Raw genomic sequence first — 16085 nt, 5'->3', positions numbered from 1 at the left:
TTTAAGAGAGCAGAATGTAATTAACCAAGCTAGAACTCTGTTATGACACTAGGGCTAGCTGCCTTATCTTTCCAGAAGTGCCACAGGAGATCTGTCTGTGCATAAGAGTCAATTATGATTGCCCCAAAAAGTTTCATACAGGAAGCTCACAGTGATTTATCTCGGTCAGTCACTTACTAATAATTTTGTTCTTACAGGGCTCAGTCCTGGAATGTATTGAGCATTTTCTTTCCAACACCCTTGAAATCAATAGGAGTAGAGAGTGGCATGATCAGGTGCATATAGCACCTTTCACATTTGTCATTTGTGTTGCTCAGAATCTGTTGGGGTTTTTTCCAGAACAGTGCCCTGGTTACTGTAAGATGCTGAGTTGTAGTTAACACTCAGAATGTCTGTTGACAGTGAGGAATACTGTTTGCTTAGGGCAGGTCTTCGCTACCCACCGGATCGGCTGATAGTGATTGATCTATCGCATCTCGTCTAGACGCGATAAATCGATCCCTGAACGTGCTCCCTGTTGACTCCAGAACTCCAGCTCGCAAGAGGCAGAAGCGGAGTCGATGGGGGACCCGCCATCGTCGTCACGGCCAGGTAAGTCAACATAAGATACGCCGACTTCAGCTACGCTATTTGCATAGCTGAAGTTGCGTATCTTGGGTCAATCCCCCTCCCAGTGTAGACCGGGGGTGTCGTCGACTGTTGTTATTTATTATGTGTAGCTTGTAAGCACCCCAACCATGGACCAGGATCCCATTGTGCTAGGTGCTGTATAAACACAAAACAAAAATACAGTCCCTGCCCCAAAGAGCTTGCAATCGAAGTATAAGCAAGAGACAACAGATGGATACAGACAGACAAGAGTACGAGTAAACAATGAGACAGTACTGGTCAGCATGATAGGCAGTCGTCTCTGCAACTAGCAGCCTAGCCGTTGTCAAGTTTTTTTGCAAGCATCACAGAAAAGAAGAGCTGTACAGAGGGATTTGAAGGAGGATAATGAGGTAGCTTTGCAGATGTTTCTGCAGAGCACCTCGCAAGTGTGAGGGGCAGTATGGGAAAAAGCACAAATTTGCTTGTTTGAAAATTTAATGAGTGGATGACAGAGCATCTGATAGCCATGCAGAAGAGGGGTTGCAGATCACAGCCTTCTTCATATACCCTTTGTTAGAGTGGATTTTGAAGTACACCGAAGAGGCAGGTCTGTGAGGAACTGTCACTCGTGCCGCAGACTGCTCTAGGGGGAACTCACCCACTCTGTATAGGACTTCCAGCTGCAGTGGAACCACAAGAACTGGCTAGGATATGGAATGCGATTTAAAATCAATCTACACAGGTTCCTTGGAAGCTGCAGCTGGCTTCCTAGACAGCTGCTTGTGACCTGACTCTATGCTTGCATCGTTTAAAGGCATGATGGGATTGTCCCCAGTGGAAGAATTGGGACAGAGAGAATACATATGGGCTGAGAGTTTCCGCAGTGGGGCTCGCATACCACATTGTGCCATTGTAATAACACAAGAAATGCATACTACTGCTGTCAGAGAATCTCTCCAGTTTTTTCTGCTTAGGTTACATCATCAGTGGTTTAGAAGGGCAGAAATATGTTCCAAGCTGAGCCAGCTACCCTTCTGTATCAGAAAGAAGCAGGTGATCTCTGTTTTTCCATCCTTCACCTCTGCTGTAACTGGCAGCTGCAATATCAGGTTTCACTCTGTAGCATCAGTCTCATTATCTCTGAAACCATCAAACAAAGACATTTAAAAAACTGGATATAAAATGAGTGACTCAATAAACACGCTGTCGATGAATAATTTAGGGTGTTTCTTGCTGCTCTGCTCTTCTTTCTACTGCAAGGCAACCTGAGGAGAATTTATAGCAGTTTCGTTTACTTATAGTCTGAGAAAATGCACGGTAACCAAACACTGGATTGTTTTTTAAAAACTGAAATGGTTGAGTGCAAGAGAACGGCATTGTGATAGGGAGCAAGGGAGGGAAAGCCCACACAAAGCCCCTCTGTGCAGACTCTGGATGGAATGGTTTTGGAAGATGCCCAGATGGAATTGAGGGGCTCTCTTTGCAGGGGAGGGAACTAGGCAGATACCTGATCCAAAATCTGCTCAGGAATTAAAGGAACATTAACCCAAAGAGCAAGGACGGTTGAGGAACTGGGCAGGGATTTAGGAGATCTAGGCTCATTTTCCAGCTTTGTCACACATCCCTGTGTAACCTTGGGCAAGTTACTTAATCTTCCTGTGCCTCAGTTCTCGCTCTGAAAATGGAGATGATACTCTTTTCTCCCACCCTTTGTCTGTTGTGTCAAGATGGGTTGTAAGCTCTTAAGGCAAGGACCGTCTCTTAATATACATGTACAGAACCTAACACAATGGGACCCTGATCTATTACAAACAGTAATATTTCCTCCCAATAGCTTCTACTCCTCTTTCAGAAAGGGGCAGTGCTCTGCTATGTGGAAAGCAGCCAATACCTTCATTGTTCCAAAGGAAGACTTATTGCTGGATAGGAGGAGAAGGGGATCTCTGGGGGTGGCCCAGAATCAGTGAGATGGATCTCTGGCATCTCCAGGATATGTTCATTGCGCACCTCAACAAGGCTGCAAACTCCTTTTGAAGGGAGCAAGATGGCTTAGCTAGGTGAATCTTATAGAATTTTCTGGTAGTTCTTTCCTCTTCTGCATTTCTTTCTTTCTGTGTGTGCGCGTGTGTGTGATGGGAGGATCGAAGCCAGAAATGACCAGACTTAACTCTCATCATCTTGGACCCTGCTATCTTTGTACACTAGGCAAACTCTGAATTTTCCCAGCAAGAGTAAAGTTTGTGGTGATTTCAGGAACAGTTTCTTTGAACTTTATGCACATACACATGTGTGTATGTACAGTGAAGCAGTTTCATCAGAACTATTTGTGTGAGTGTAAAATTTTGCTTTTCTCTCTTTCTCCTAAAATTCAGAAGGAAGAAATACCTGCCTATATTAGAAAAGGAGTACTTGTGGCACCGTAGAGACTAACCAATTTATTTGAGCATAAGCTTTCGTGAGCTACAGCTCCCTTCATCGGATGCATTGCATAAGCATAAGTCCACTGAATGCATCCGATGAAGTGAGCTGTAGCTCACGAAAGCTTATGCTCTAATAAATTTGTTAGTCTCTAAAGTGCCACAAATCCTCCTTTTCTTTTTGCGAATACAGACTAACACGGCTGCTACTCTGAAACCTGCCTATATTAGTTCTGCTGGGGTAATAGTCAGTCAGAATGCTTGCAGACTAATATTGTGTTTCAGCTGTATAGCTCCTTTTATCTGAGGACCTCCAAGTGCTTTACAAGCATTAATCAGTAAAACCCCATAATGTCCCCGATACATAGGCAAGTATCGTTATTCATGTTTTACAGGTGGATAAATAAACCCACAGGGTGAAATCCTGGTTCCATTGAAGTGAATGGCAAAACTACCACTGACTTCACTGAGGCCAGAATTCACCGATAGAGTTCAAGAGGCTTGCTTAAAGTCATTGTTGTATGCAATGTTGTAGCCCTGTTAATCCTAGGATATTAGAGAGACAAGGTGGGTGAGGTAATATCTTTTATTCGACCAACTTCTGTTGGTCAGAGAGACAAGCTTTTGATTTGACACAGAGCTCTTCGTCAGATCTCAGGACCCAGACCTGAAGAAGAGCTCTTTGTAAGCTCGAAAGCTTATCTCTTTCACCAACAGAATAAAAAAAGATTACCTACCCCATCTTGTCTTGCTTACAGTCATACATTGAGTCAAAACAGATCTGAGAATGGAACTCAAATAAAGTAACTAATCAATTTTTTGAAGACTGTGAGTACATGAGGCTTGGCTACCTCTTATTTTTCTTACACCCTCATATTAGTTGCTGTTTGCTGCACACTCCCCTTTCACCTGTCAGCGTGTAATTTACACACCGTTTGCAGACCTACTGAATTCCAAATCATTGAGTTATTTTACCATTTACATCCATATTCTGACCAACTTGCATCTCATACAGAACTTTTCATTTACATCACCACTGAATTTAGCCCAGAAACTTGCATAAGAATTACACCTGTTTACTCCAGATCTGAATTTGGCCATTGTTTATGGCAAATGCGTTCCTAAATAATACAATGGAATAACTTTGTGAGAAGTCATTTAGGAGCCAGCATTGGAATTGCTCAAGTGTAGACCAGAAAAGTCCAGGACAAGTAGAAACGCTGTCTGGGCTAGTAAGTGTGTCAAGTTTCCTGCCCACAGAACAGGAAGTCTGTGGGCGGATTGAGTTATATCAAGCCTGCAGCACCATTAGGCTGCCAGTCAGAGAGAAGGTTGGCTGGAGGGAATGAGTGAGAGTGAAGCAAAGAGAACTGAACTGCCTGAGGGAAGAGGAAAGATAACAGGCTGTGTAGCAATTTTTCAGAGACTTGCAAGCTTAGGCAGCAGCTGCTGAGGTTACAATACAGAACGTGGTTTGATTTTAAGTGGGCGAATATAGCTCGCAAAAGGGACGTGGCTTTAATCCGAGCTCAAAGGCTTTCATTTTTTACCAGCAAGGCAAGGCAAGCAATACTTGAATTTGTCAACCAAGTCAGAGCAGACTTTGTAAGAAAATAAACTACAGTTTGATTACTTGCTCCTACTGCTGCCAAACACAGTCTGATACATTTTTCACAGCCTTGCAATTGCATACTTGACTGTTGCTCCCTGGGCCAGGCAATTTAAATTGCAAATCAATCCTTGACTCTCACACTGCTTTAAACACACAACTATGTGTGCACAGAGTTAGTTGATTTAAAAAAATGAAAAATGTCTGGAACACGTCAAACCACCCTAGTTAAAAAATTAACCTGAATCAGCAGAGGGCAATACTGAGGGCCTAAGGCCAAGTAGTTTAATACACACGGGACAGAAGATTATGCTAAAGAATATAAGGAATTTAGATATAAACTCTCATTCCAGAATTTATGATGATCTACATATCAGTTGGCTATATGTCCGAACGATTAAAAGTTTTTAGTGGAATTTTCAGAAAGCACAGGAAGTTTTCTGGTAAGACTTGGCAGTGGGTATTAGATCTTTATTATTGATTCCCTACATGTATTTGACCTCTCTGCTGCTCATGTGGAGTGCATGTAAACAGAAAATGCATCACTTTGTCAACAAGAAGCTCCTATTACTAATTGCTCCATAAAATAGAGGAAGAGAACCAAGTGTTTAACATGGAGCCTGGTTTCAGTTTTTCGGATTTTTGAAATACTCTTCAACTGGCAGGCCAGAGCTGAAGCATCTTGGAACAACTACGCTAACACCCAACCAGATGAAAGACTTTGTAAAGACAACAAATTAGTCTCCTTGGGAAGTATCTCAGGAATACAAACAGAAAGCTTATCACTGCAGTTGCTGATGGCTAAACTGATGTCAGATCTGTGCAGATTGGGAAACCGTAGCAGACTTAGATGGTGTAACCCTGTGGGATAAAAACCAGTTTAGCCATTATAGTGATTATAATAGAAGAGCATATCTCAAAACTGGTTGACCTGAATTTAGAAGGAGCAGAGGTGGATATGGGCTGCTCACATGGTGTGCAGGCCAAGTTCAGACAAACTGCTCCTCATGGTGTTGTGCACTGCATCAGTCGTAACCATTAACTTGGTATTCTGCGACTTGGAAAGGATTATCTTTATCTTAAAATGTGACCTTATTTTCAAAGACATTTCAAGTTGTTCTATTTAAGTCCCAAAAGATGACCGAAACGTCAGGCTCTTTCATAGATTGAGGCCAAAAGACACCACTGTGATCATTTCGTCTGACCTGAAGTATAATACATGAATTAATTCTATCCCTTGCTGAGACTTCTGAGGCAACAAGGAGTGGTGTCCAGAGCAATGAAGACTATGATCAAAATTATCATTTGGATTATATGGCAGAACTAAGTCAGGATGTTGCCACTTGACGTAGAGCCATTCTTAAAGAGATCAAGACAGGTATATTGTGGGCATGGTGGTTTTCATGATGGCCTCAATCACCACTGATATTGAAGTCACTTGCTTTTCAAGGAGATGATCTCTTGGGTTTTTAAACTTTACAAAAGCTTGAAAGTCTATTCTGGAGCTCATGGAGCGCAGTGAAAGACAATCGTGGTCATTGTGTCGTCTTAATTATCCTTGTGAATGGCAAATTTGAAGGGGCAAACATTTCTGTGTTAGGGGCAAAGCAGCAAAAAATTAGATCTATAAGTAAGCTTGGATTGGATTTTTTAGTAAATGTCAGTAAACGTTAATTTCACTGTACACATACAAACCAATGACAAATATTTCTATCGATGATAGAAATGTACAGATAGGCAAAGTAGGATAAATGCTGCTTGAGAACGTCTTAGTTTGATTTCGGGTATTTATTTTGTATATTTTGCATAAGATGTTGGCAATTTGTGTTTTAATGGCTATAAAGCTTTAATGTTTTGAATCTTGACATTAAATAATTGCCTGCCCCCCCCATTTCCTACAACTGTGAAAATTTAAAACAATCAAAATAGAAAAAATGCTTAAATATAAATGTTTATCTGTCAAACCTTTTTTAAAAATTCAAATAGAATTCTGCCCATCTTATCTGTAAGCTTGAAATTGACATTGAACAAATTGGTGCTCGATTCATTAGGGTATTGGAACCACCATTCACCTGGAGTGAAACCAGATGGTGGCCTGATTATTTTAAAAAAAGGACCTGTTGTGGATAGACCACTTTATATAGATCCTGAATGAGAAGGAAAAGATAAGTGCCTGATGTCAGTGGCTGCCTCTAGAATTACACTTAACTAGAATCTCATGTCCACAACAAATGACAATATGCATGCATGTTTAACAATGCTTTTAACCACCTGCCTTTCTGGCCATATGGGGCTAGCTCATCTGTACTGAATGCTTAATCTACTTGGAATCTGTATTTATGGCTGGAAGACTTTATCTGACACTTGTTACAATTCTGAATTTAAAAAAAAAATACTTCCTGCATTCTTAACTACAAAGCCATTTAACCTGAAGTGTTGAAGCAAAAGTAACCAGCCCTCTCATCATAAAGATGTTTGTTGTTTTCAGCCTGTTTTTGACAATTATCACTACTAAAGGCAAGAGCAAAAATGCAAAATCTGCCCTCTGTAACTCCCCGTCTCATCTAGGAGAAATGAGTCCATAGAATTTGCAAATTATTTCACACGGGCAAGGTTATTCCTGCACAGTGAAAAGACATGTATATATAATGGAGAGAATATGAAAATAGGTATATATAGCATGTAAAATATAAACTCTGAGAACTGGACTAAATGGAATGCTTTTTGGTTTTCTTAATTAAAAATAAAAGAGGACCATATACTTGAGTGCCTCTCTTGGTATTAAAGAGGCAATAGAAATGTATATGTAACAATAAACATAGGAAGCAATAAGCATATACCTTAAGATCTGCACTAAGGACTGTGGCTATGTCTGCACTTATGTTGGCATTACCCATGTCATGGAGGGGTGTGAATAATCCATCCCCTTGAGCAATGTAATTTACACCGACATAGCACTGCCCACACCGGCGCTTATGTCCGTGGGAGAGCTTCTCCCGCTGACATAGCTACCACCCCTTGCGGGAGCTGGAGTAACAAAGCTGACGGGAGAATTCTCTCCCATCGGCTTAGAATGGCTGCACTAGCTACACTACACAGCTGCATCGGTGCAGCCGTGCCACCGTAAGCTCTGTAGTGTAGCTGCAGCTTGAATTCTGTGAGCAATGCCCCGTTGGAAATGACCACTTAGGAAGCATCCTCAAGATTTCCAATACTTTTTTTAATGTTTAACTAAAGATCAGCTGTTTTTGTGTTGTTTCTTTGTACTGTGCCTAGTATACTGGGTTCCTGATCCCAGAGGTGAGTTCTTCGGTGTTACTACAATAGAATGAAGAACTAATAATTAAAAGGGAACTGATTTTTTGTTGGTCCCTTGTTTGGTCACTTAGTGCAAATTGTCTTCTCTCTGGTCACATATATTAACTGAAGGCAATAGGAATCTATTTAGATTGCTCAAGAAGTATTATTATTATTTTACACTAAACATACAAGCTGACACAAAACTTGACTCAGTGAACTATGATCTAATGCAGGCACAGGAAAATTAGACTTAGTACAATGACAGGTTTCAGAGTAGCAGCCGTGTTACTCTGTATTCGCAAAAAGAAAAGGAGTACTTGTGGCACCTTAGAGACTAACCAATTTATTTGAGCATAAGCTTTCGTGAGCTACAGCTCACTGCATCGGATGCCATGAGTACAATAGGTGCCATGAGTTTGTGAGAAAGGTGAGATGAGAGATGTATTGCAAGCAGCCACTATGGAAAGGCTTCCTGGAGGAAGTTTGGAGAAGGATTGGGAGGTCTCAGGGTGCTAAAGAAAAACCAGACTTCCAAGCATAAGAGGCAGTATGGGAGAAGGACAGATGCGTGGCACTTAGAAAGGAGGCTTGGGAAGTGGAGTAGGAAGAAAAGAGAGCTGAGATGTAGGCTACAGCAAGACTCTGCAGGGATGTAAAAGTGAGGACAAGGAGATTGAATTTGATGAGAAAATTGAGGGGAAAGTGCTGAAGGAATTCAGAGAAAGAAGGGACATGTTTGGAACAGTGGGAGAGGAAAATTATTTTAGAAGCAGCATTTTAGATAAGCTGGAGGGAGAAAGGTGTGAACATGAAACTTTGACTTTCAAGTCTGCCTCTGAGCTAATTCTTGCTGAAGTGGTAGCTAACATTTTATGGCTACTGAAATATTTGTAATGTCTTTCTGTCTTTTCAAGTAAAGTTTAAAAAGCCTGGGGCTCTCTTCAAGCTTCTAGCAGCCAAATTGTTGTTGCTCTCTGCCAACTGGGATCAACAGTCATTTCAAGCCAGGCTTCACTTAAGTACAAAGCAGATGCAGTAAACTCACATGTGATTTTTGTTCCCTCATCAATCTCAGGTTATTGGCAATCCCAAAACGTGATCGGGTTTAGGAGGGTTTTTTTCTTAAGAGAATCTCTTGGACTTTACTCATAGGTGTAGTTTGACATCTTTGTTTGGGCGGGGCAGCTCCAGTCAGGCCAATGGGGCTGCGTTTGGGGGGGGACAAATTCTGCACCTGCCCAAGACTTACAGTTTGCAGGGGGGAGGGCAATGCCCATGACTTTATTAGGAAGCAAAACCTTGTAAATGCCATTGAGATGAAGAATGTCTTCATCATGTGTGCTCCTGTGTCCACAACTAAAGAGTAAAGCAATAACTACAAAGTAACCAGTAACCTAACACTGGCATACACACAGTAACAATGGGAAAATGAAGCTTCTCATCAGAAAGTGGTTTGAGCCAGATTCAATCCAGCTATAATATGGTTTAATTGCTTTTCAAATGGGTACCTGTTAACTAAATTACCATTCATATTAATTAATATGTCAGAAGTATGTGCAGGCCTCAGTCAGGTTGGGGTTTGTTGTGCTGAATGCCATCCCTGCCTCAATCTTAGTTTAAGACAAGAAATAACAGGTGGGTGAAACTGTAGTGTGGAAAGCCAGAGTAAGAGTAGTATGAGCATGTTTTTTCAGAGACTAGCTGTGTGCACAGTTGATTGGTATGTGTATATTTTGTTAAGGCAAATCAGCTGTTCAGTAGCAATAGTCTCAGCTCCTCAGCTGACCCCTGACCCCTCTCAGCTGGTGGTGTTCTGTAGTCATCAAGGTGGAGGACAGGGCAGTGGCATTATGGTGGCTTTTTCAGGGAATATATTCCATGCCTAAGGGATGGAATGGAAGGAAGCTCAAAGGTGTTTGTGGGAGAGGCAGACAGGTGGGTGGTCGATCCTGCATTGTTGGCAGAGCAATAAAATAATAGAGCAGGTAGGTATGGCTGGGCTACATTGTGAGAGGCCTTGAAGGTAAGGGCAAGAAACTTTTATTTGGCATGGTTGAGACAGGATTCGTATGAGGTGGGGGGATTGACATGGTCACAATGATGGCACAGGTAGATGATCTCAGCAGCAATGCTTTGATTGGACTAGAGTGGGGCAAGGTTGCAGTAGCCATGATGTGAGATGAGCACCTTGGAGTGTGGACAGAGAGGAAAGGTGGAACTCTGAAATGTTATGAGGGAAGAAAGGGCAAGATTTAGATATAGCCTGAATATGTTGATGCCTGAGGTTATGGGGTTGAATGATTGGGAGGAAGCTAGATGGTGGTGTCCACAGTGACCGAGAAAAGAGGACGGGGGAGGAAGGGGCTTGAGGGTGGATCAGGAGCTCAGTTTTGACAATGTCAAATTTAAAGTGAAAATCTGCTTCCTTCAGGCTGGAGGAGAGCTAGTGTAGCACTCTGCATTAGCGAAGTGTGTATGATCTTTTCATCTCTAGTGACTCATCCATGTAGTGGATAAGAGCCTGCTACATATGCACAGCTAATTCCATTAGTTCGTGTGTTAGGTGCTTATGCATATATTGTGGAAGGTCCTGAGTTCTGTCCCTGCTGACAATCCCTGGTGGTTTCATAGTGATAGACTCAAGGAGCTCAGTCTATTTAGCTTAACAAACAGAAAGTTAAGGGGTGACTTGATTATAATCTAGGAATATCTACCTGTAGAATAGATATTTAATAATGTGCTCTTCAGTCTATCAGAGAATGGTATAACATGATCCAATGGTTGAAAGTTGAAGCTAAACAAATTCAGATTGGGAATAAGGAATAATTTTTTAACAGTGACAGTAATTCACCATTGGGTCATGGTGGATTCTCCATCACAATTTTTGAATCAAGATTGGATGGGTTTTTCTAAAAGAAATAATTTAGGAATTATTTTTGAAAGTTCTGTAACTTGCGTTATACAGGAGGTCAGATTAGATGGTCCTTTCTGGTCTTGGAATCTATGAATTACACTAGGTTCATGTCAGACTGTTTTCACCCTTCGGTTCCCATCCTAGTCATGGCTTTTCAGTCACATGCATACATGAAGTCCAAGTTGGAACTTAACTCTTAATTTTCATTTTTGATATACTGTACATATATTAATCAACATACAATGAATTCTTTACTTGATACGTGCTTGTACTGTCTATGATGTAACATGGCTATAAGGTTCACACGGTGTTAATATTTATATATTCAATAGGAAATAGCCCGTCACCTCCGACCTGGAACCCTGCGTGCCATCTTTGGTAAAAACAAGATTCAGAATGCTGTCCACTGTACAGATCTACCAGAGGATGGACTTTTGGAGGTAAGGTTCAACAATTCTACACACCCTTTCTATAACCGGGTTTTTTAAAATTCGAAAATAAACCTAACCATTTCTGGAGCTATTTAAAATGTGTTGTGTTTAGAGTAATAGTACGGGAATCTAGTGATAAGTTAAAAATAAAACAGCTGGTGACTTTATTAAGAGAAATTAATTCAACTACATGAGCAAGCTGGAGGCAGCATTCTAGTTCATTATGTTGCTTGAGAACTCCACCCATACAGTTTTCTCAGGATGTTTCTGAACAAAGTAGTGAACCAATGTCAGAAGCATTATATCATCAGGACCCTCTCATTGGCTGGACCTATCCTGAGGGCATGTCTAGCAATGTGACAAGTGCATAAGGTTGCAAAAACTCCTCTTGGTGATCAGCTTTGTTTTAGACAAAGGGGGTTCGGGTGCGGCAGGGGGCTCAAGGCAGGGGGTTAGGGGGCTCAGGGCAGAGGGCTGGAGTGCAGGAGGGGTTTGGGGTGCAGGCTATGGCTCGACACCGCTTACCTCGAGCGACCCTAGGGTGGCAGCAGCATGCAGCAGGGCTAAGGCAGGCTCCCTGCCTGCCCTGGCCCCACGCTGCTCCCAGAAGTGGCCAGCATGTCTGGCAGTGGCCCCGGGGTGAGTGGGGAGAGCAGGTGGCTCTGCCGCGTGCTGCCCTCACCTGTGGGTACCATCCCCGAAGCTCCCATTGGCCACGGTTCCCTGTTCCCGGCCAATGGGAGCTGCAGGGGTCGGTGCCTGCAGGCGAGGGCAGTGCATGGAGCCCTCTGCCCCCCTCCTTCTTCCCCCAGGGGCCACAGGGAAGTGGTGCCGGCCACTTTCGGGAGCAGCATGGGGCCAGGGCAGGCAGGGAGCCTGCCTTAGCCCTGCTGTGCCATGCAGCTGGCAATCCCGTGGGCTGGATTGAAAGCCCTGATGGGCCGGATCCAGCCTGTGAGCCGTAGTTTGCCCTCCCCTCCTTTAGATGATCAGCAGAGAAAGGGTTTAACCCCTGAAGATAAACCACCCAGAGCTGACAGGCATTTCAATATATCTAGGAGACTTCCATGTGTATTGTTAAACAATATGGGCCAGATTCACCAATGCACCCTGGCTGCTTTTCATGAACGAAGTGGCACAAAGAAGCTGGAGTATACTAGTGAATATGGCCCTGCTTCTCCTCAATGAATTTTAAGGCTGAAGTTCTATCTCAGTGTTCTGATTGCATGAACTCAGATGTCACTGTCATGGTTCATGATGTCCTCTGAATCCACAGTGCATTCACAGACTTAAGCATATTATTTCATAGCATGTTCATTCTTATTTTAAGCATGTGCTTTGCAGTCCATACACATTCCTCTTTTTCTAAATTACTTTTTTATCATTGGTGCATTTGCCCCCACAACATGGCTTTGCAGCTGTCAATTGTTTCTCCAATGATAGTTTGAGCTAAAGCAACAATAATGAAGACCATCAATCCAATGTGCATTTTTAATGTAATGAAACAGTGAATACTGCATTGTTTCCTTGGCAAGCGGACATTGTTTTATAAATTACTAGAGCTTTTCGATTCCTAGAATGCATACATTTCTAACTCTTCTTTTTAATCTCAGTTTTGTAATTAACTGAAAACCCAGCTAAGCAGAAATAAAAAAGAACCTCTGAAGGGTTTTATGGTCCTGGTACATACAACCACTTCATTGTCATACCTGATGAAATGGTAGTGATGTAATATGCATTCATGTGATCCTAGGGAAGGACTGCACTGAAAAGCTTATTGAGGATGAGATGGAGAGGGTTCGTACAAATTTCCTCATAGCAAATCCCCAAAGTCTCAGTCTTTGAATAGCATAGACTAGACCTTTATTTCTGTAATAATAATAGTAATGTACCACCTTTCATCTCCAAGTGCTTTAAATCTCTCTATATACTGTACAACTGCATTGAAGTGCAGCCACTGCTGGAGTGGAGTATAGCAACCAAATGAACACAAGTAGGAGGAAATTTTGGTCAAGACTCTGAGGCAAACCACTGATCTTACGAAAAGTGCTATGGTAATGGGTTTTTTGTGTGTGGATAATTTAGCATTTTAATAATACACTGAATTCAAAATATCAAATATTTTGGGCCTCAGACTAGGTGAACTTCAGAGAGAGTGAATTCACTCTCCAGTAGGAGACAAATTTGTGGGTCCCACTCATGGTTCCCCATCACTACATAGTGGAGCTGGCAGGATCTAGTCAGCTTCATATGTTTCGATGGAAAATTTGCTCACTCTGCCACTATTATGATGCTGCAGATGTTGCTGCCATGAAACCTTGGTGTGCCATTGCTGGATACTTGATTAGCTGAGAGACACTGGACTAAATTCATCATTGGTATAACTCCATTGACTTTTATGGAGTTATGCCAGAGATAAATTTGGCCTATTGTGTTCTCATGCCAATATGAGAACAATCCCTTGTAATGCCCATAAAACGGAGGAGAAACTTGACCCTAGCAGTCACTTTTCTACCTGAATAAAAGCCAGACCTTTTGGTGTAGAATTATTTCTGCACTGCATCACATCCCTGGGATACTTGTTTAGAAAATGAGCTCCCCAAATGCATCCCCCTCTACTGTGGCCACCAACAAGGCCCTGGCTTCTACAATCTGACAGTATGCAAATCCCTGCACTCCAGCCAGCTGAGAGAGGTGTGCTGGAGTGATCTGGGTACAGACATGGGAACTCCTGAGTTTCACCTCCATGTCTCTCTGTCTGTCTCTCAGCTGAGTCACTTCCAGAAATTTTGTGTGAAAATCTTGTAGCAAAGTTTTCTGCTACATTTTTGGCAAAAAGTGAAATGTTAAGTGCAACCAAGACTTTGCAAAACAAACCATAAAATTAGTGTTAAAAATAATGGTGGGAAAACTTATGAGCTTTTACTTTATTTTTTTGCCCTGCTCTATATAACTGCATTTTGGTTTGTGTTGAATAGCACATGGACTCATTTCACCTCCTGGGTCGGAACATAGGCTGCAAGCCCAGAGGCAGTAAGTCTGCCTGGAGTGAGTTGCCTGTAGCCCTTGGTCTGTCAGAGTGGTGGTCTGGAGCCAGCTGTTGCTGCCCCAAAAGAAGGCAGGGCCAAATTGAGAGCATATGTGCTCATTCATTGCATAGCCCAGGCAGCCTCTAACCCAGGGCTCCTTGGCAATCGTATTTGTTACATCTCACTTGCCCTTCCCTGACGAATCCCACTTCTGGTGCAAATATCCTGTGTGCACAAGGGACGCAGAGAGTGGCCTTCTGCTCTGGGAAGAATAAATTTGTCCCAGTATGTTTGTAAGAGGAAAACTTTAATCCTATGTGTTATTGACCAAAGCAACAGCAGGAGGATTATTCATTGGTTGTATTATCCTGGTACCTAGAGGGCCCAATCAAGATTGGGGCCCCTGTGTGCTAGGCATTGTACAGGTACATAGTGAGAGACAATCCATGCCCCAAAAACCTTACATTCTAAATAGACAAGATGGTCAGAGGGAGTATTGTGGTTCCCATTTTGCAGATGGGAAACTGAGGATGGGGCAATCCCCAAATCCTAATACAGACTTGTGACATTTGCCCTTGTATAGCCAAACTGAGACCGAGAAGGGGCATCTGAGTACCCTGTCACCGTGTCCTTAGGCATGTATGGTCAGTATTTGCTGAGTGGAAGAAGGAAGGAGACTGCTTTAGGCTGGGAGAGAGAGGAAGAACTTTTCAGCCTTGTGACAGACTCTTCAACTGATTTTTGAGTGCTGTTTAGTAGCAGGCTACCCCTGATTTCCATAGGATTCATTTAGGTATTCCTGTTTCTACGTGCCGGTTATTTTAAGATATCTCTCTCTCTCTCTCTCTCTCATATATATCTGCAAAATTACTAATAACCTCTGGTTAAAGATCGACCTGAACTGGATTTGGAGAGTGTTATTTGGGGCAGTTTCTGTTCAGCTTGCCCACAGATAGAACAAAGTACTTCAACCTCTTAAAAGAGAGAGAGATAGTAGGTAACTGAGGGTGGCCAGATCTCAGGTCATTGAAGTTGATAGCTAATCTCTCACTGACCTGGATAGTGCAGGATCCTGACTTAGTCCAACGCTGCTGGGATGGAGCAGACTGTGGCCTTCCTCCCACAAATAGCATCCCAGAGTTACAGGTGTGGACCATTGTGAGTACAGGGAAAGCTGAAATGAACTAGATCCCAGGTGTTGCAACAAACATTATTATAAAATAACTTTTAGTCAAGTTTGTTAATTCTGCACACTAACTTTTCATTGCTGCCTGGTAGTACTCTGTCTGTCAGGCTGAAATATGAGGAAGCAGCTTAAAAAAACCCAGTTCATTGTCACTGGCTCCCTATAGTCGACCCTGACCTCTTGGCTTTGTTCTGCAAACTACTCCACGTTTTAGCTAGTCACTAAGCACTTCAGAGTTAATGATTAACTCTGGTGACTGAGTCAGGAGGGTGGAATTGCAGTTTAGCCTGAAGCATTGGCTGTAATGACAGAGAGCACGTTTTCATTCATAAAATTATAACTTCTGTTTTTATTTCTGGTATAATTTGGGTGATGGGAAAAAGAAAAGGAGTACTTGTGGCACCTTAGAGACTAACCAATTTATTTGAGCATAAGCTTTCGTGAGCTACAGCTCACTTCATCGGATGCATCACGAAAGCTTATGCTCAAATAAATTGGTTAGTCTCTAAGGTGCCACAAGTACTCCTTTTCTTTTTGCGAATACAGACTAACACGGATGCTACTCTGAAACCTGTCATTGGGTGTGCACTTTAGATAGATTTAAGTGC

At 42.4% G+C, this 16085-nt stretch overlaps 1 protein-coding gene across 3 annotated transcripts in view; it reads left to right on the top strand.

Moving 5' to 3' along the window:
* The window catches only part of NME7 (NME/NM23 family member 7), a 159286-nt gene that overhangs the window by 123701 nt on the left and 19500 nt on the right, over positions 1–16085 (top strand). For all 3 annotated transcript variants that reach the window (XM_074973651.1, XM_074973661.1, XM_074973643.1), the window contains exon 12: positions 11164–11271. In XM_074973651.1, coding sequence (XP_074829752.1) covers positions 11164–11271 — 108 coding nt within the window. The remainder of the gene's footprint in view (positions 1–11163; positions 11272–16085) is intronic.

Source organism: Natator depressus, chromosome 1 (assembly GCF_965152275.1).
Source record: "Natator depressus isolate rNatDep1 chromosome 1, rNatDep2.hap1, whole genome shotgun sequence".
NCBI classification, from domain to species: Eukaryota; Metazoa; Chordata; order Testudines; family Cheloniidae; genus Natator; species Natator depressus.
The sequence above is the reverse complement of the archived record's forward strand: the minus strand, read 5'-3'. Positions and strand labels throughout refer to the sequence as shown.